Below are 20627 nucleotides of genomic sequence, written 5' to 3'. Positions count from 1 at the left end.
CCAAGAGACAACAAAAAAAAAAAAAAAAAAAAAAATCGACAAAGCAGAGGTTGTCTCAGACCTGACCTGATCTGTACTAAAGGGCGGAGTGTGTCAGTTATATTTATATATGATATATGAAAGGCAGGCCAATCATCTTTGATTCTTGTGTCGCCGCCTTCGCTAATTCTCTAGGGCCACCGTTCGTACTTCCCATCTAGTAATCAACCCCCACGTGTCCCCCGTCGCTTTACGTCCTTATATTAGTGTGCACACTCTCCCATTTCTCTTCACTGCTTTTATTGGTCAGTCTCCAACATTCGCCCTGAGGCCACTCTGCAAAGCAAAACACCACCATGAAAATGGAGGAATACAATTTCTGTTCCACTCTTCATCCACTTCACTCTTACGCTCCTTCACCTTTCACTTCTAGTGTTCATAATACCGAGTTCAACAACATGATGATAAACTCCCATGAACCCAAGTTGTTCAACGACCCCAATCTCCGATCTCTCCTCCCTCTACCCTATGAACCCGACGGCCCTTGTTGCTTCTTCACCCCCGACCCTGATCCAGACCCTATCTTCCCTTCTCTTCCCCTCCCTGACCTCGACTTCTCCCTTTTCTCCTCCGATATCCCTGACCCAGCCAGCCACCCTCTTCTTAACCTCCCCTCCCCTCCCCTCTTCCTTTCTGACCTCCGCCCCCTCCACCGTCTTCCTCCTCTCTCCGCTTCTTCCACTCCCAAATCCAAACGCACTCGTCTCGACTTAGTCCTTTCCCACTCCGACAACAACCCTCAAACACTCGACTCCATCGTCAAGAGCTCCAACGCTCCTCCTCCTCCAATCATCCCTCACAGCGAGCTCGCCCGAAAGCGGAGGCAAAAGCGTAGCGACAAGACCCGTTGTCTCCAAAAGCTAATGCCATGGGACAAGAAGATGGATATGGCCACCATGCTCCAAGAGGCTTATAAGTACATCCGCTTCTTGCAAGCTCAAGTCTCCATTCTCCAATCCATGCCCATCACTTCCAGCTTTGTGTCCACCACCCAACATCTTAACAATGCTTCTTTTGAAGTCGGCTTTGCTGGGTTGGGAAGGCTAAACCGGCAACAGCTTTTGCAGGTGTTGATTAACTCTCCAGTGGCTCAAACCATGCTTTGTTCACAGGGTCTTTGCGTTTTTGCTACTGAGCAGTTGGTTTCGCTTAACAAGGCCAAGGAAAGGAAAACCATGCTTCAACAATTTCTCTTTGGTAATTAACTAACGAAAAATAGAATCTGGGGTATACGGTTTTACACGCTATACTATAAATGTTTTAGGGATTCTCTTTGATTTTTCTTTTGGGTTTATATTTTTCAGTCTTTATCGTCGTACTAGCCTAAATGTTAGTGCTAGCTTTTCATCGGAGGGCTTAAATCAATGCAAGGATGAAGGGATTTTGTTTGGTTCATCATTTCCACTTTTGGTTGATAGTAAATGATATATGAGTACTGAAATTTTGTTTTGTCTGTCTGATTTGGACCCAATGTGTAGTTTTTGATCCTAAACAAAACCAACAAATCTTAATATATTTGGGGTCTTATTACATAAATCTTAAAGACTATAATGTTTACCTGGAACACTCAGAATCTTTTCATTATCAACCCCTCTTTCATGTTTTAATTAGTTTTGTATAATTATCTCTAATCCTTTTTTTCTTTTTCAATCTTTTAACTTTGTTTATTTGCTCCAATTTTACTGTTGGGTGCATCCTGCTTAACGTGAAAACATGACATTTTTGTACCCCAAAAAAAGCATGACACATTTCTGGTTCAAACCGAGATTGATATAGCTATGTCCCCTGATTTACCACTTTGTGCATCAGTGACAGTGACTTTTTTTCAATCTTTTAACGTTGTTTATTTGCTCATTTTTACTGTTGGGTGCATCCTGCGTAACGTGAAAACATGACATTTTTGTACCCCAAAAAAAGCATGACACATTTCTGGTTCAAACCGAGATTGATATAGCTATGTCCCCCGATTTACCACTCTGTGCATCAGTGACAGTGACTGGATGAAAAGGGAAATTTTGTACCAATGGCCAACATGAACTTCAGGTTTTGCATTAGCCTAATTTGGTTTTTTTGATATGATAGGGAGAGAAAGTGACAGGCTGAGTGAAATAGCTTTTGTTTGTGCATGCGATGAATATTGAGTTAAACAGTACGAGACTGAAGCTTTATGATCAGCCAGCCAACCTCACCTCTTCATCTCAATACTCTCTTTGCATTTTGGTGAGTAAATATTGTACAAAATTGTGCTTTGATGAAATCCCCCTCTATGCTTTGCTTTTGCCACATTCATGGTTTTTTACACAACTCACTCTTCATTTCTGAAGCCAATTACTTCGGTTGCTTATTGTTTGTAGTGCTGAGTGCCCCTATGTTAATGTGACCAAGATTTGGTTCATTGAGGTTTCAGTTTGTAACTCCTTATTCCTTCCATTGGGCTTTAATTATAACTAAATCGCTACTTTAATTCATGGATCCATATTTTTGGGCTTCTAGGATTGACTGAGAGTGATCACCTTTTACTTTAAAAAGCCTGAAACACAACTATTTTGTTTAGATTTGGGTATTTCAATATGAACTTCTTGCAATAATCACCCACCAAGTACTTGATTAAATCAAAATATATATAAAGGGTAAATATACATCCTCGTACCTGGACTTGGATTTAAGGTTTAATTTAGTATTTTTAAATTTTTTTTGCCCAATACCTAAATTTGGCATCAAAATTCAATTGGGTACCTAAACCTTTTTTTGGTCTACTTAGACTGCCTTTGGTTCACCGTTTAACGCCAGTGAAGTGCAGTTGGGCTACCAACCTCATTGGCAACCTGTTTGGTTGAGCATTTCAGTGCAACCAAAATCAATTTTCACCACACTGATATCCCAAAAACTAACTGGAGCTGAAAGCAGTAAGAAGTTCACTGGTGCAGCAGATGTATTACTTTTATTTATTAATTTACTATTTTATCCTTGAAATTTTTTTATCAATCTTATTTTTTTTCAGATTTGGCAGCCAAATTTGATCCAAGTATAATGTTACTATTTGCAAAAATAATATTTATCATTGTTATAAAAGAATATTTGTGTATGAAATATGTAGACAACAAAGTAGTTTTAACATGAGAAAAGATTGTATAAAATTGTAATTATACGTCATTTTTATCTCTTTTAAATATGGAAATGACAAATTAAATTTTTCTTCCTAATTTTCAGTTTTTTCCTCCTGAAAAAATTCATATGTTTAATAGTGTAATCCATACTAGACCAGCTCTAGGTATCTTCCCTTACAAAGGTGATATTTAACATAAAAATGTGAAATTTCATAGTTGAGAAAAACTACAATTTATTGAGTTAAAAAAAAAAAAGTATATTTAAACAACCTGCCAACTACATTGTATTGTAAGCAAACCACATTTAAAATAACTATAAAACCTGTCATTCTCAAAGTTTCAAACCTTAGACAAGGAGTACACTAACTCTAGTGCTAAAACTACTGTCCAACCCTAACCTATCTCTGTTTTCTGCAATACATTTGAACAAGTCTGAGGAAGGATAACGGTGTTTGAGCTTTTACAGTGAAGGTGAAGTCTCTTTCTCAAGCAGCTTTGTCTTCTGTTTGTGAAGAACAAACATTGGTCATGTTGTTAACATTCATCACATCATATTAGAAAAAAACACACTATAGTGAAAAAAAAAAATGAACTCACTTTGAACTTTTCAATTCGTTGAATTGCCTTGGTAACAAATTGCTGGTGGTGTTGAGCTTCAGCAATTGAGTAGATATTGGACACATCTGGACTATATGACCTCATCTTCTCCTGAGCTTCATATATTTTCCAGTTTAGTTCACAGAGTTTTCTCTCAAGAGTCTGCAGGGAAACCAAAATAGTTATGGAAGAGCATAATTAAGAAAGAGCAGCAAGTTATACAGAGTTTTTGTTTACCTCCAATCTGAACATGCATTGCGTTAACAGCCGATGAAATTGTTCATATGATAAAAAACAGAAAGAATTCTTTGTGAGAAAGAAAGAAAAGAAAAGAAACCATAAATTCATCTGTCTGTGTGTATAAGCATGCAAATGTGCATGTTTGGAGAGAAAGAGATAGATACAAAGGGACATCAAACCCTCCTTCAAATGTTTCAGGCTTTCGTACAAGAACTGTAACCACAAGCAATAACCAGTTAGGATCACTAGAAATTGAAGGCGACGGAGAGAAGAGAAAGAGTTAGACTACCTCTTCATTGTCAAGATGTCTGAAATAAAGCAGAAACACAGACGAGGACCAAACCTCAGCTTAACTATTTGTGAAACCTTTTATTAAACAAAACAATAGAGAAGTTTACTGAAACACACCTACTGAAATCATCATGCCGGTCCATATAACGAAGAAAGATATCCTCGAACCTGTAAAAAGGGCATAACAAAGAGCTTACAACAACATGCATTTATAACTTACAAAAAGAGAAAGAACTAAATAATAGTAGAATTAAATATTGTTCATCACCCTTCCCTTGTGAGTATAGCTGGTCAATCGACCTGTAGGAGAAAACATCAAAAGGCCAACATCAGCACCACATAACGTTGATAATTCAGTGGCCTTCTTGAGAATGCCTTTCCCGCGTTTTGAATAAGCTATTTGACGAGAACAAGGGTTGTCAATTCTCTTGATCAACAGCCTCTTGCGACCCATTATGAAAAGGGAAATCGAATACGAAAATGACGAAGGAAGAAAACTTGTTGTAGGCTACTATGAGAAAATGGACATTATAGGACAAGGGGGAAGAATATGCATTAAATTTCCGGCCATTCAAGAAGGTCAGATAGTTATTGTAATATGCCAATTGTCAAAATTCCCTCACTAACGGATTTTTTTAACTCGACTAAGGCTTCAAGAGTAAACTGAAGATGTTAGTATGGCACTTACACATCGATACAAGCTTGTATTGACTGACATGGGTTGAAATATCGAAATTTTAGTTAAAACGGTACATAAATTACTTGATATCAAATTTAGGTCCAAAACAGTACGTATTGATCGGGGCATCCGGTACTGATACAATTCTGATTACTATGACTAGAAAATAAAATAGTATTTCATGAAGAAAATCTGTCTAACCTCCTAGTTGGGATTAGTTCACTTAACAGAAATCATGTGTTGACTAAATGTTTACAAAGTTATTACATAGAGTAACTCGGTTGTTAATAATTAAGGTTTTAGATTCAGATTATTTAATACCCTTAATTCCAAGGATAGAGATTTCTTGTTTAACATATTTAAGAGTAAAAGAAAAGGCTTCCATTAGTCTAAAACTATGGACTTTCCACTTCCTATAGTAGAATACATGAATCTAATTTATCTGAGTTAGTGAGTGAGATAGTTTTTTAATTTTTAAAGTTCATTGTGCGTTGAAAATGGATTATCTAAAACAATTACCTCATATCAGCATATGCCATTTCTATTCAAATCATGCATCATAATCATATTTATAGAAAAAGTCAACTATTCATTATTAGTACAAGATTATGTAGTAAAATATATGAATCTAATCTTTCTAGTTACTGAGTGAAATAAGTTTATTACACGAGAGAATGGATTGTATGAAATAGTTAAATTATATTTGTACATGTCATATATTTATGTTCAAATCATGAGTCCTAATCACATTAATAGAGAAAAGTCAACTATTCATTACACATCGCATGTGATAATTTAAGGCTTAAGGGTAAAAAAAAAAGCCTTTAGTAAAAGAAAAAAAAAATTAATTAAACTCTTAAAAAATTCACCCTCAATGACAAAAGAAATAATCAACGTTTAGTGTCATTTAATGGAAACTGTCAATTGACTGCTTTAACGTTTAGTGTGCTGACGTGCAAAGGGTGCTGACATGGCAATTTTTAAAAAATAAAAATTATAAAAATGTTTTAAAATTGATAAATATATATATTTAGAATGAACCTGGACAACAATTTATTTAAATTCATTCAAGATGAGCGCAAGCCTACAAAATAATTAAAAATAAAATTATTAAAATCTATAAAAATTTAAATATGTAAAAAATTCAAAGAAATAAAAAAATATTAATAATTTATAAAAAATTATAAAATTCAAAATTGTCACATTGCAACATCTTTGCTTGGTGCACTTCAATAAAAAGTTCGCAACCACTTTACACAACTCTTTTTCGTTGCATGTCTTTTGACAACTGAAATGCTGAAGAGAACTATGAAATCAAGCTCAAAATGTAGGAAACCGATGAGATTATCACTAATGCTCAACCTTTCGCATGGATATCGCCTGAAGATTATCATCATAAGCAGAGTCAGTACCCATTGTTTATGCCTTCATACAAATATGGCTTGTGGAGTTAAAGACCTCGAACAGACCTTAACGGTACGTTTGATTCGCTGTAATAGAATAGAATTGTAATGGAATAGAGTTGTAATGGAATAGAGCTGTAATGGAATAAAACTGTAATTAGTAATTTAATTGTTTGGTTGAATAGAATGGAATAGAACTGTAATGGTATTCTTGTGTTTGGTTGAATGGAATGATGTTGTAATAGTATAAGAAAAAAAGTTAAAATGACCAGCGTACCCCTAACTGATTTTTTTAAGTACATAATTATTGTTGTTAAATTTTACTAAGATTATTATTAAAATAGTAAATAATTTAATCATATTTTAATATAATTATTACTAAATATAATTAAATAAAAATAAAAACATATAATTTAATAATATTCTTAATATAATTTTTATTAAAATATGAATTAATAAAAATCATAACATAATCTCATAGGATCGGAGTTGCCAAAATTACAAATATTGATTCAAAAGCAATAATTATTCTCATTTTTATATATATGAAAATATCAAACATTTATACATCAAACAAACCTATGTTTTAACTTCTCTATGAGACTACCCTAGCCAACCAAAAATTTGTAGACCAAATCAAAAGCCATGCAAAATGGATTCCACCATAAAGTGTTGGAGATATGGGAGATATAAATTCCATTGGCAACCAAATAAGTCATCACCAAAGTTAGATCAACCAATGTATAAATGAACACTAACAAAGCATAATAAATGGTAGTATAATTGATGCAAGCACATAAGGAGTAGGAGCATATGGGAGAATTGCTTTTTAAAGTCTCAGCAGTGGATAAATATTTGAATTATTGAACAACAACGGATTAATTTACACAAACATCCATGGATAGTAATGACAAAAAGGGGTAATTAGGAATTTTTCCAAATATTCCCCGGTTCTGTCATGTTCGAATTTTCCTGGAGCTGAACATCATGTACAACACAAGACAATTTTCGTAGTGAGTATGCAGGGCATAATATGTGCCTAAAGATCTATTTTCCGGTGATTTCCTCATCATCTGAGGCAGCATATTCATTTTCACTCAGTTTTTCGTCACTTGACTTCACTTCTTCTGCTCCTACAATATCTTTAGGCTTGACATATTTCTCACACTATTCTGGTAAACAAAAAGAGTAATAACTTGTAAGCATTCTAGGAATAAGAAAAAATGGCATCCTTAAAATGCCATTGCAAAAAGAAGACATGAAATGTATGCTGCAGATTGATAAAAATCAGATTTTGAAAGTGCATATGCCATAACTTGATCTAATGTTTCCCTGGCCATAGTTTCTGTAATGTACAGAAAATTGACATCTAAAACAATGGCATGAACTAACAGAAAATGAACAATGACTCTTCAAAAATGCACCAACTGAACTGCTAGTTAACCGTATCTAATAATTTTGCTTAGTCTCTAGTTACTTCCAAGATCCAACCAAAGAATAGCTTTTTTTTTCTTTTAAAGTATAAAAACCAACTATAGAGGAGTGTATTTTTATTCTATTTGTGAAATTACAGTACTCAAATGGCATTAGAGTCAAAGCCGAGAACTCTAGGCAGCTATGTAGCTTAATTCTTCATTTTAAATGAATATGAGTGTAGGATATGAATCTCCAAATACATGAAAAACTTATGTCAAAATTGAACATATCCTTACAGGACACATACTTGTATCCGACACTCACAGGTGAGTCCAAGTAACCAACTGAATAGCCACAATCACAACAACAATCTAGCGCAGATTCAAAAAGAAAAACTTTAGCAGACATTATTGGCATATTGCAGGATCAAATATTCCTTATTGATATCCTCACATTAAAAATTAAAGTACTCAAAAGCAAGCTAACTTAAATAGCCATCACCAAAAACCCAAATATGTACAAAGATTTCCTATCTAGTTTCACCAAGACCACCATTACCAAAATGTATAATCCAAAAAGAAGAAAAAGAAAAGAGTAGATACTCACAAGAGACTTGGGGAATATTTCAGACTATAATTTCTTGTAATGCTTAACAGGTTGTCGAGATCTTGACTCAAAGCAGGATAGCACACACACATGCTTTCACAAGCTGGGAAGATCTTCCTGGAGATGATTTCCAAATGAATGATAATTCGTGTAACCACAATCAAATATCAAAATGCATTCCATGCACTATCTAATCCTCTTTTTCACTAGTTCTTTAGAAGTTTCTAATGAAGAGACAACTTCAGTATTTTCACATAATCATGCTGCCAATAAAAGAAAAATACTGCCTTTGTTTTTTTTTCTTTTCACAAAATGTTAATCTTCGTGCTTTAATTATTCGAATATGAAACTATTTCTGTTAAATGCATGAAAAGTTTATTGTCTTTGGTTTCCAACTAAGAAAAATAAAGATGAGAACCCTAAGCTTAAAAATAACAATAAATAGAAATAAATTCGGAGAGAGGGAGTGAAATTACTGTCGACACTGCCACCACTACTTCGTCCTCGAAGTCCCAGATTTCCCCATTCCGATATCTCTTGATTCCTTTTTGATGACTCTAACTACCAAAAAGTTCATATAAGGGAAATAAAAAATGCAGTGAAAAAGCTAAAAAAAAAAGTGTTGCAATTCTGCAACCAAAAGGTTTTATTGGCTTAAAAGGTGAAGAAAAAAAAAAGAAGGAACGAAGAATAGATTGACCTAGGTATTTTCTGCAATCAAAGGGAAAAAGGGAAACTGAGGGAGAAGATGATGGTTCCAGAGCTTTTTCATTCTCTCTTAGAGGTGATGGCAAAAATTGAAAAGGGGGAAAAAATTTTACTTCACACGGGAACAAATGGCTATTCAGTGGTGAGGTAAAGGAATGACTATTCAACATTTTCCCTGTAATACGCCTTGAATAGATTCGTGCTGTAATAGCATTACAGCAAACCAAACTAATGTTTGGTGGTTGGCCCGCCAAATTGGGCTGGAATCTATTCTTAAGCCCCCAACTAAACATGTTGTAAGTATTTCGGAAAAGTTTGATCAAGTTGTTTCTTTGAATTTTATAATTTTTTATAAATTACTATTTTTTTTCATATTTTTTACATATTTAAATTTTATATAATATATATTAATATTTTTAAAAATTTTATAATTTTATACTCATTTTGAATGAATCTAGACAAATAGTTGTTTATAAATTCATTGTAGATGTATCTATATATTTTATCAATTTTAAATATTTTAATAAATTATTAAAATTTTACCATAATTAATGATTTAATGATAAATGAAGCACCAATTTTTGTTAAAAGAGAAGGCAGTAACACCCACCTGACCAAGAAGAACCAATTTACAAATCTAAATGTTCCTCCATTACACAAAATTCCGAAGTTGTTGGACGGATAACCCATTTTGGGACTCCTTGAACTTAGCGGCACACGAAGAATATATAAAGAAATTAGAGAATTTGATTTATTCTATTTTGTTTTGTTTTAATTTAAGTAAAATAAATTAAAGTTATTAAAAATAGAAAATAAAATATCACATTATCAGGTAATATAAGATCACAGAAGTGTGGTATTGAAATTACTCATATTTTAGAATTTTGATTTTATTGAGAATTTAGTATTATCAACTCAATGTAATGTTTGAAATTCAAGTTATGCGCATAAGATAAAAAGAGTAAATATCTCCCTACAATGCAATTTTTTTATTATTAAGAATTGACTGGGTATTTATTGACATAAATTAAAAAAAGACAAAGGATTCAGGCCTATTAAAACAAGCCCAAAAGATAAACAATCCGGCCTATTACATATTAAAAGGAAAACTATCAAAATAGGAAGAAACAATAAAAGAAAAGAAATGACAAAGCAAAAGTGTGGCGACCGATAATAATTATGCCTAGAAAAAGGAAGCCTAAATTTACCCTTAGTCAATCTTTCAATGGCTGGAAACCATTAAGCCTCTTGTCTTTTCATTTCACCCGTCCCATCTGCTCTATCCGTCTAACGATTGCATTGCCCAATGTTTTCTTTCTTTGCTATCTACTTTTAAAACAAAATCTCCTATTATCTTCTTAATTGTTCTGTGATACCACCATTATGGCGATTCATCTCTACATCCTCCAGGTAAGCTATTTCACTTCTCTTCAATGTTTCATTCGTAATATTGTGAGAGCACTCATGTTCTTCATTTTTTGGATGTGCCTGAACTCTATCTTCTAGAAGCACGATTTCTTAGCTTGAATGTCTCTGATAATTGCTCCAATAACTAAATAATCGATTATGGTTGATTGGCATTTCTTTATCACTGTTAGTGAATTTGCCTGTATTTGTATTTCCTGAAAGTCCATTTCGATTCCTAACTTAACTGCTTCTAATCCTGCATATGCTTCTGCTGCAAACGGAGATGCAATATTATAATGAAGAATCGGTTTTGAGGCCAAGTACTCGTTCGTCGTTCCCCAAACCACCAGCCCAGTCGCTGATCTGAAGTTTCTGGTATCAAACACAGAATCAAACTAGATTTTTATACTCGGTAGGTTCTCTACAGTTCTTTGATTATACACCATATTCGATAGGCTCTTCTTTGCTCTAACCCCTTCATATTTTGCTATGTGGTTCTGGACTTTTTGTGCGAGATCTTTGTCTGTTGAGTATAATCTTTCATGTGTAAGCTGATTCCTTGAGTACCAAAGCAACAATAAAGTATAACAAAAATATCTGCACTGTTCATCTGTTCATTGTTTGAAAACTGCGGTAAGCCACTCTTAGAAATTTTGCTGCATAATATTTGTGATCCAAGACAAATTTAATAATTGCTAGACTTCTATGCTTACAGGACATTGCCTAAAAATATGATGGCAATTTTCTTCCCCATAACCACAACAATGACAAACAACATTCGTCACTATTCTTCTATATCTAAGATTGGCTAAAGTAGGGATGTAATTCCAGGCAATGCGCCAGATTATGACTATAATCTTAGATGGTAGTTGTAGATTCCATAGCTTTCCAAAAAACTTATTTTAGGTCTGTAATAAATAATTGCTAGGATCCAGATTAGCATTTTGTAATAGTTTGTAAGCGCTACGAACTGAGTATTCACCGGTCGGTTCGCCCCTCCAAACTTGGAAATCCTCATTATCTAATTCCGATAATGGGGTCTGTAAAATTTTCCTAGCAACTTCCGAATGAAAGGTATCATTAATCAACTGTACCTTCCATTTTCTATTTACCCTATCAATAGGATCCGATACTAACTCTAGTTTTAAATTGTCTGAGCTATTCTGCCTTTCCAATTATTCAACCCCTTAAATCCAACAATCCTTCCAGATAGAGACTTTATCTCCCCTTCTAATTCGCTAACATAAGCCTTTCTGAAGGAGACCCTTAGCTGCCCATATGCTCTTCCAGGTGAGTGAAGGTAAACTTCCTAACTGAGCCTTCAGGAAATTCGAATTTGGATAATGTTTCGCTTTTAAAACTCTGGCTAGTAATGAATTAGGATAATTAATCAAACGCCATCCTTGTTTGGTAAGCAACGTAATATTAAATTGACTCAAATTTCGAAAACCTAAACCACCATTCTCTTTTTAAAAACAAAGGTTCTTCCAAGCGCACCAATGAATTCCCCTTTTCCTATGCCCCTTCTGCCACCAGTATTTCGCTATGATATTTTCGAGATCACCACATAAAGAACTAGGCAATAAAAAACAGGCCATCGTATACGTAGGAATAGCTTGGAGAATAGATTTTATAAAAAATTCTTTCCCGCCTTGTGATAGAAACCTGGTACTCCAATTATCAATACGTTTTTTAAGGCGATCTTTTAAATTTTGAAAGGCTTCCTTCTTCCTCTTCCCCACCATATTCGGTGGACCCAAATAGTGCTCAGGCTCGCTTGAACTTCAAACTCCCAAATAGACTAGCTACATTTGCCTATCTTCCTCCCTTGTGTTTTTACTGAAAAAAACTGTTGATTTATCGAAGTTCACACATTGACCCGAGAAAAGCTTATATTCTTGTAAAATGTTTTTGAATAACTGTGCCCCTCTTCTTGTTGTTTCCCTAAATAGGATAAAATCATCTGCAAATAGCAAATGCGAAATCGGTAGACCATTCCTACTAGCCTCACTCTTTTCAAAAGACCTTCCCTTGTTGCTAATCGCATTAGACTCGATAAGCCCTCACCACATAGAAGAAATAAAAAATGACTTAATGGATCACCCAGCCCAAGTCCTCTGTGCGACTGAAATTTCACTCCTAGCTGTCCATTCATGACCACTGAATAGGAAACAGTAGTAATACATTTCATAATGATCTCTATCCATCTAGTTGCAAAGCCCATTCTATCATTATCTACTTTATGAAATCCCACTGTACCCGATCATAAGCTTTACTCATATCGAGTTTTACTGCCTTGAACCCTTTCTTTCCAACCCTCTTCTACTTCAACTTATTCAGAATTTCGTAAGCTAGTAGCACGTTATCAGATATTAATCTTCCTGACACAAAAGCACTCTGTGCAGCATCAATACATTTCCAATCACTTCTCGAAAACAATTCGTAATAGCCTTTGCCAATATTTTATACAAAAAATTACAAAGACTAATTGGATGAAAATGCGTCATATTAGAAGGATTAGAATTCTTTAGGATGAGCACAATATTTGTAGAATTAATCGAACTAACCTCCATATCTAAAAGACGTTGATAGAATCTAGTGACTTTATTTCCAATGATGGGCCAACATTTTTGATAAAATAGTCCAGGAAGTTCATCTTCTCCCAGCGCCTTCGTAGGTCCCATCTCGAACACCACCACTTCTATTTCTTCTTTCGTATAGTTTATAGTCAGTTGTTTATTGTCCTCATCCTGGATGCACCGAGCAATGCCTAATTATAAATGACCTGAATCACCCATTTGTCCTGTCGAAAATAGCTTCTGGAAATATAACCCTCTAATTCCTATAATACCTCAGTTTTGCTACCATATTCATTTAGCAACTTTTGGATAAGATTTTTCTTTTTCTGTTGAGTTGCTTAGCTGTGAAAAAAGGCTGTATTTTTATCTCTAAATTTTAACCAGTTCAGTCGAGCCCTCTGTTCCTAGTAGCTTTCTTCTTTCTCAATCTCGAAATTTAACTGAATTTTTATGTCGATCAGCTCTGCTAGGTTATTATCATCTCTATTTGCTTCATAAAATTCTGATAACTTAGCTGTAAGGACCTGCTTCTTCCTCTTTCGATTCCTTTGGATTTGTCCAGCCTAGTTTTCCAATCTCTTCTTAACATCTTCTAACCTTTGTAATAAGTCCCTTGAAGACATCTCCCAAATTCGTTTAACTTCATTGAAAAAAGAATCCTCCAATGGCCACCACGCTTCAAATCTAAAAAATTTATTTTTCAACCGTTCTTCTTCACCTACACGTGTTAATTAATAGAGGACAATGGTCTGAAAAAGAGTGTACTAAATGTTGTACTTTTACCTCCGAAAACATGGATATCCATCTAGTATTAGCCACTCCTCTGTCAAGCCTTTCACGTATATTCGTCTTCGAAAGATTACCTCTCTCCCAAGCAAACCATCTGCCAGAATATCCTACATCAATCAAATGACATTCCTCTAAAGTTCTCCGAAATAAATCCATTCTTCGTTCGTCCCTAGATAATCCGTCTTTCTTCTCAGACCCATACATTATTTTATTGAAGTCCCCACAACCAAACCACAGTGTGTCGTTGTCAGTACTTAAACTTTTCAAGACATCCTATGAGTCATTCTTATCTTGTGCATAAGGGGACCCATAGAAACCTATAAATCTCCATTTTCCTCGTATTTCAGTATCCTCAATCTCCACATCAATATGTCTCTTTGAAAAAGATTGAAGTATAATCGAGAGATCTATTCTTTATGCCATATATAAGCCTCCTCTACTACCTTCTAAATCAACCTCCAAACCATGCACAAAACCGCATTTCCGTCGCACCTGTTCCATCTGTCTATTACCCAGCTTAGTCTCCATAAATAAAACAATTTGGGGATTATACACCTTTAGCATATGCCGGAGTCACTGAATCGTCCGTGGTCTCTCAAACCACGGACATTCCAACTTAAGATTTTCATTGTAACCGGTCGACTTGCCTCTGGGCAGCCGCCGATGTTAAATGATTGAACTCTACCAGTCTTCTATTCCTTACCAATAAGTTATCAATTTCTTCTCTTACCGATACATCTTCTAAAGCTCATCTAGCTCTCTTCTTCCTTTCTTCTCCAATTATGACTCTTTTCTCTAGATCATGCTCCATAATTGTATGCATCAAATCTGATGTCCTATTTTCTTTTTGTTGATCAAGAGTTGATGACCCCCCTTCCAGATTAAAGCCCAAGATTGGATCAATAATCTTTCCACCTCCTGCATTATTATCATCACCCCATATTCTATTCGTTAAGCCCCGAATGTACCTCTTATCCCCATCACGTTTGCCATCATTATCCTCCTCCCTAAGCCAGATACTATTCATCGATAAGGCTCTGCGTGATTGAGCGCGCAGAGATAGATCCCAACCTAATTCAACAACTTCCACCCCAATCAACATTTTAGCTTCACAAAACGAATTATTATGTCCCAACCAACCACAATAAAAGCAAAACAGAGATAATCGTTCATATTTAAATTGGACATATGAACATCTTCTATTAAACACAACCTATTTTTTCCTTTTCAATAGTCATCTAATATCAATCTGAGCCCTTATACGTATATAGTTACGATTCTCCTTTCCTAGATTTGCTCTATCATATTCCAAAAAATACCCCCCAAAAATTACCCAATTGTACGGCTAATTTTTCTGAGTATAAACCAACTGGAACATCATGAATTTGTACCCAAAAAGGAGAAAAAATTAATGGAACTTTTAGCGGGTCTTCCCTCCACTGTAGCTTATAAAGGACTAACAGATGATTGTTGAAAGTCCATGGGGATCCCATGAGAACCCTTTCCATATTCATAACATGAAAAAATTGAAATAAATACCATTTTTCTCCCAAATCCCGGATCTGAACCCCACAAACCGTATGCCACAGATTTGCCATCGCGTTTTTCATAGCTGGAAAGTGGATAATACTTGTCGTTAGAAAACAGCCTACTAATTGGAACTCACCCCTTTCGTTACCCGAGACATGATCTACTTGAATCTACAAAATTTCATCTTCTTCTTCATTGAGTGACAGATCTGCTAACTCGTTTTCCATTGATGTAGAATAAGAGCGACTTGATGAAGCACAGATTGCAAAAGGACGAAATATGAGACAAAAGACAAGAAAAAAGAAGACCTAAATAATCATGCTATTGGCGACAGACTTCAGCGTGCTAGGGTAGCAGACTACTTTATACCTATAGAAAAATAAAAACTTTTCCCCTACAATGCAATTTAATAGTATAATATATCACTGTAATTGTATCTTACAAAATACTAAAAGATAAATAAAAACAATAAAGAACACTAGAAATTTAACGAGCTTTAGCAAATTACACCTACATGCTCAGACATTACCAAATATATTTCAAAGCAAAATGTACAATTGAAAAATTACAAACAGAAAGGGAAAAAAATTGACTTAAGAAGAAAATGACAAATTATGGGATAATTTAAAAGTGGAGAGACCATCTCTTTTTGTAGTGGTAGAAACACTCCACAACCTTGTATTTTTTAGATATGGAAATGTGCTATTTTAGCAATCCAATCAGAAAAATTTTATGCCAGAATCTAACATTATCTCTGAAAATGTTACATTTTTTTGTACAAAAATACACTAAAAACTGAGAAGTTAATCCAATTGTGTAATACTATCAAACTATAATAATTGTTTACCTAAAAATTACTAGTTCAAATTCAACTATATACATGCAATAAATTAATAAAAAATCAACCATTTATGTTCACGTGATTTACCACTAAATTAATTACTCAATTTTTCATAAAATAATATGACCAAAATTTGTAAAGATAATGCATAAATTAATGCATAAATTTGGTACCTGAATTAAACTCATTTTGTTAATGTGATATCGGGGTTACTTTTAGGTTCAATGTGTTTTTATATTTGATAAAAGTTATAAATTTTGATAATGCTATTAACTTTTTAGTGTTTAATTGAGTTCTAGAGTTGATTTAATGAGAATTCATAATTAACTAATAATATTAGCAATTAATTTTCATTAAATCAACAAAAAATTTAAATTAAATCACATTCATTGGATTGTATTTGACAAATTAAACGAAAAATGAAACAAATTCACTAAAATTTTTTATTAACAAAAACAATAAAAATTCAAGCCTAATAATATTAGTAAATTTAACTTTCATTAAATCAACTCTAAAATATGAATTATACATTAAAATGTTAACATTGTTATTTTTATACCAAAATATATAATTTTTTTAAATACAGGTACTAGATTACATATAATACATTAAAAAAGTGTTGGGTACCAAATCACATCTTAAGCCATACTAATACCATAATTGGACTGGGTTGACCAAGGGATATTATGAAACAGAGAGGATGATGGAGAAGAACTTAAGGATGCAATGATTTGGTAAAAAAGAAAAAGAAAAGAAAAAGAATTGTTGAAATTATGTTTCTCAATGAAAAATTGTACAGAGAAAATATGAACAAATCTACTCTCTACTTGCTTTTAATGAAGAAAGTTATGGTTGATAAGCCTGATGATTCCTGGCAAATACAGATGGCATTTGTTATAATTATTCACAGAGTTGGTGATTATATTATAATTTATAACCATGAAGGTTTTTATTTATTTATTTCGACTCCATTTCCAATTATTTTTTTGACCCTTTTATCTCACTTGAACAAGGAAAACAGCTTTCTTATCAAATTAGCAAGTACACCATCAAAATCATCAACCTTCATGTCTGTTTCTTCACCCCAGGGGAATGGCTCCATTGGCTTGGTTGCTTCCAGTAGATCTTCCATCACCAACTTTGGCTTTGACCGCTCCAATGGACCTATTTGGTGATTGTACATTCCCAGATCTGCACAGTAATCCTGAGAAACAAACAAAAAAAAAAACACCAACTTTATCCCCTCAAGGGTATTGTCTTTGTATGTATGTAAATGTTTGCTTACTTGATCAGTATGCATTTTCTTCACAAATGTCTTGAATATCTTGAAATTCTTGTCTTTCAAAAGCTCATCTGATAAACGAAGATATGTTACCCCATACATAATTTGCTTTGGCAAACCCTCTCTGCTGATACCATTAGGCCTGGCATTTAACAGCATCTGATTGTAACCATTGCTGTCGTATCTTGATAATGCATTTTCTCCTGCAACTTCTACCTCCTCTCTCCACCCCCCACTCAGAACCTGCAAAACAATGTGCCCATGGATGAATTCACTCTGCAATGAGCTTGATATGTACTTCATATGAGTTTGTTTTCCTGCAGAAGAAAATGTTGACCCTATATTTTTACCTGTTGAACAAGTTCCTGAGGTCCACATTTAGCATCAGCTCTTTGTTCTGAGTCCCTCATCTCCAAACATGTGAAATTGAAAATAGCATAATGCCTTGATAGCATCCTTGCAATAGGTCTATATCCGTCTCTATCTTTCAAATTGTAATATCCTGAAGTAAGTTCTGCTGCATGACTAGGAGATTTATACCACCAATGTATTCCAGCTACCTGTTTTTTTAACACAAAAATAAGTAAAATCTGATAGATTTAAGCCTCTGGTTAAAAATGCTTTTAGTTTAATGATATACTTTTGCGGCTAGCTTCAGTTTACACCCCAAGAAAGCTCTATTAGCTTCATCAAGGATCTCATCACCATGGTTTAGTAACTTGTTGGAGTACCAAGTCAAGAAAAACTTCCCTTTCTCAGTCATGTATGTCCCATTCAATCCAAAGAACTCTGTGGATCCAGGCGTGTCATTGTATTCCCCGGCATTATCAGGCAATCCCCATTCGGGATGGCCTGCACCCGTTGCTGCTTCTTTGAACTCCGCTTCGAGGTACTTGTCATAGCATTGAAATTCTCCAATGCCAGGGAAAACCCATCCTTGTGTTCCTGTATAAGAGGGATACCTAAGCTCACCTGCAGGACCAAGTCCTACTTCAATATCTATTATGAGCCCTGCTTCTATAAAATCTGACATGTGCTGCCTAAAGCTCTTCATGTTGTCACTGTACAACTACAAGAAATTCAACAATCTATCTTAATCATTATTGAAGTATATGAAAATCATTACAGAACAACTCCTGAAATACACTAACCTGGACAGCAGTTCTTCCATGGAAAAGAGGTTGATTATCGACACCGATAGTGAGGTATTCTTTGTTCCGGTTACCTTTCCGATTGGTATAAAATATGTCAGGGTCTGTTTCACCAATGTCAAGCACCCATTGTGGAAGTGGGATGGTAACTTCGTCTCCAACATTGCCACCACATCGATGAAATGACATAATGGCTTGTAGTTTCAATCCACATTCTTGAACGAGTGCAAACAAGCTCCTATAAGCACTCCAATCGTATTGCTTAGGTCCTTTTGATTCCACAATCCCCCACCAAACATCAACCATTACCCCATCAACACCAGCTGCTCTCAGCTCCTTGAGCTGCTTTTCCATCTTGGGCTGATCTTCAAAAACATTATCATTTGAAATAACACCCAACTGAGGAGAAAAAGAAAAAGAAAAGAGTAACATAGAGTTAGTGGATAAATTATCTTTCAGTAACTCGATATGTTTACTGGGAACTTACTGGAAGCATCACATAGACTGGCACATAGTTTGCTAACATCTTTTCATTGTAAGTGGAAGGAGCAGTTGGAGCCTGCATGTTTTGATTAACAAAGGGAAATGCAGATTGGTCTGAGATTGCAGTAGTAATGAAGCTCTTGCTTTATAGACCAAATAAAAGAAATAAAAAGAGCCAAAATTCTGTATGGTATGGGGCCTTATCTTTGCAAGGAAAAAGGTGCACATTTTAATTTGATTCCTTAGGGTCTTTCTGTTTGTTTCTATAATAAAAAGCCAAATGTTTATCTTCCTTTCTGCTCAGGAAATTGCACTTTGCCACTTGTGATAAAACTTGCTAGTGTTGGAACTACAAAAAGTTTCAGCACATGGACATTACAGTCATTTTAATCTCCATATTAGTTGAATGTCCTTATTAACCATCATTTCTTTGCAGTTGACAAGAATAACCCTACTCAAGACTACATAACAGGCTGAATTCGGGTTTAGCTCAGTTTGGGTTGAATTCCAATATGTATATGAAGATTGTAAGGCAAGAAATTATATATAGTTTTTCAACTCACCTCAGGCATTTCATCTGTTGATAACTTTGATGTCCCTGCTTTGGGAAATTTTGTTACATCAACATAGTTGGATCTACCTGTTTGCCCCATAGCTTCTATTCTTTTAACCTTCCTTATTACTCCCTGTAAGCTCTCAACTCTATCTATCAATGGCATCACGGCCAGGTCGAAAACGCCGCCATAAAGCCGAAGCCTAAGTCTATCACTTCCCCAACAACCACCCTGTGTTGAACGTATAATGCTTGTCATGTTGTTGATCATGGCTTATGCTTCTCCTAAACAGTCGAGCGAAAAGATTAATGAGGACTGCCAACGGCCAAAACGCTTCAGTAAGCAATAAAAATCACGTTTGTTACTCATATTGGAATTATTTTTGTGGTCTTCAATCTCCATGGTTGATAAATGAAAATTATCTTATGTTTTTTTTCTTTTTTTGTAGATTTAAAAAAGGAGTCGTCTACATGGGGAAGGGATGAACATGCACCCTTGAAAACACAGAGACGTGTGGTCAGGATCTATAGATATTCAGGTATTGGTTTGTTTGTAATTGCAATTCATAATATATATGGTGGATATGTTTCTTATGGTAAACGTCAGTATCCTCAGTTTTGTTCCTTTCTTCACTCTTTTGATGTTTGAAGGCTGCCATTGGCATCTTGTCCTAGAAGATGTTGAAGTTTAATTATTATGTGTTTAAAATATTCATTTATCTCTATTTGTTTTTAAAGGTTTTAACCTTTTATGTATATTTTATTTCCTAAACTACAAAAAAGTCACTTTTATGCATATTTTTCTTCACTTATATTTAAAATGTTACGTTTTAGTCACTTATGTTTAAAATATTACGTTTTAGTCACTTACGTTATCATTTTGTTATGAAATTATCACTCTACCGTTAAGCTCCATTACCTCCATA

The 20627-nt window shown here is 34.5% G+C and overlaps 3 protein-coding genes and 1 long non-coding RNA gene across 9 annotated transcripts; 2 read left to right on the top strand and 2 right to left on the bottom strand.

Moving 5' to 3' along the window:
• The first annotated feature begins 276 nt into the window (after positions 1–276).
• On the top strand, positions 277–1480 carry LOC108475761 (transcription factor bHLH117). Its single transcript, XM_017777750.2, has one exon. The coding sequence runs from the start codon at positions 336–338 to the stop codon at positions 1242–1244; it is 909 nt and encodes a 302-aa protein (XP_017633239.1). The 5' UTR covers positions 277–335; the 3' UTR covers positions 1245–1480.
• A 2126-nt stretch (positions 1481–3606) lies between these two features.
• LOC108474976 (agamous-like MADS-box protein AGL104) lies at positions 3607–4728 on the bottom strand. Its single transcript, XM_017777001.1, has 5 exons — positions 4575–4728; positions 4392–4442; positions 4081–4196; positions 3744–3905; positions 3607–3648 (listed from the first exon to the last, which is right to left on the bottom strand). Exons 1-5 carry the CDS (start codon positions 4726–4728, stop codon positions 3607–3609), a joined length of 525 nt encoding a protein of 174 aa, XP_017632490.1.
• A 5510-nt stretch (positions 4729–10238) lies between these two features.
• LOC108476090 (uncharacterized) lies at positions 10239–20438 on the top strand. 3 transcript variants are annotated; one of them, XR_008279911.1, is made up of 3 exons: positions 10239–10905; positions 19585–20040; positions 20151–20438. It is a non-coding gene; the product is annotated as an uncharacterized LOC108476090 (long non-coding RNA). The 3 variants fall into 3 exon arrangements; XR_008279910.1 differs by having other exon boundaries at positions 10239–11126; XR_008279909.1 differs by lacking the exons at positions 19585–20040; positions 20151–20438 and adding an exon at positions 15627–15881 and having other exon boundaries at positions 10239–11126.
• Positions 16995–20259, bottom strand: LOC108476089 (beta-amylase). 4 transcript variants are annotated; one of them, XM_053025465.1, is made up of 7 exons: positions 19712–20250; positions 19153–19224; positions 18666–19064; positions 18155–18583; positions 17865–18074; positions 17518–17757; positions 16995–17436 (listed from the first exon to the last, which is right to left on the bottom strand). In XM_053025465.1, exons 1-7 carry the CDS (start codon positions 19970–19972, stop codon positions 17233–17235), a joined length of 1815 nt encoding a protein of 604 aa, XP_052881425.1. In that variant the 5' UTR covers positions 19973–20250; the 3' UTR covers positions 16995–17232. The 4 variants fall into 4 exon arrangements, with proteins under 4 accessions (XP_052881425.1, XP_017633657.1, XP_052881424.1 ...); XM_017778168.2 differs by having other exon boundaries at positions 19153–19497; positions 19712–19815; XM_053025464.1 differs by having other exon boundaries at positions 16995–17757; positions 19712–20259.
• Positions 20439–20627: the final 189 nt, after the last annotated feature.

The sequence above is a fragment of the Gossypium arboreum genome, chromosome 3, assembly GCF_025698485.1.
Source record: "Gossypium arboreum isolate Shixiya-1 chromosome 3, ASM2569848v2, whole genome shotgun sequence".
In the NCBI taxonomy this organism is placed as follows: Eukaryota; Viridiplantae; Streptophyta; class Magnoliopsida; order Malvales; family Malvaceae; genus Gossypium; species Gossypium arboreum.
This window is presented reverse-complemented; position numbering and strand designations above follow the sequence as displayed.

Bases quoted from the DNA above. Each gene is read 5' to 3' on its own strand.
- LOC108475761 (XM_017777750.2), top strand. From the start codon at position 336: ATGAAAATGGAGGAATACAATTTCTGTTCCACTCTTCATCCACTTCAC.
- LOC108474976 (XM_017777001.1), bottom strand. From the start codon at position 4,728: ATGGGTCGCAAGAGGCTGTTGATCAAGAGAATTGACAACCCTTGTTCT. The intron at 4,443-4,574 runs GTCGATTGACCA...CCCTTTTTACAG, and splicing joins TTTGATGTTTTCTCCTACAG to GTTCGAGGATATCTTTCTTC. The intron at 3,906-4,080 runs GTTTCTTTTCTT...GTTTCCCTGCAG, and splicing joins CACAGACAGATGAATTTATG to ACTCTTGAGAGAAAACTCTG.
- LOC108476089 (XM_053025464.1), bottom strand. From the start codon at position 19,972: ATGATCAACAACATGACAAGCATTATACGTTCAACACAGGGTGGTTGT. The intron at 19,225-19,711 runs GTGAGTTGAAAA...CAAAACATGCAG, and splicing joins CAACAGATGAAATGCCTGAG to GCTCCAACTGCTCCTTCCAC. The intron at 17,758-17,864 runs GTAAAAATATAG...ATTGTTTTGCAG, and splicing joins CTCAGGAACTTGTTCAACAG to GTTCTGAGTGGGGGGTGGAG.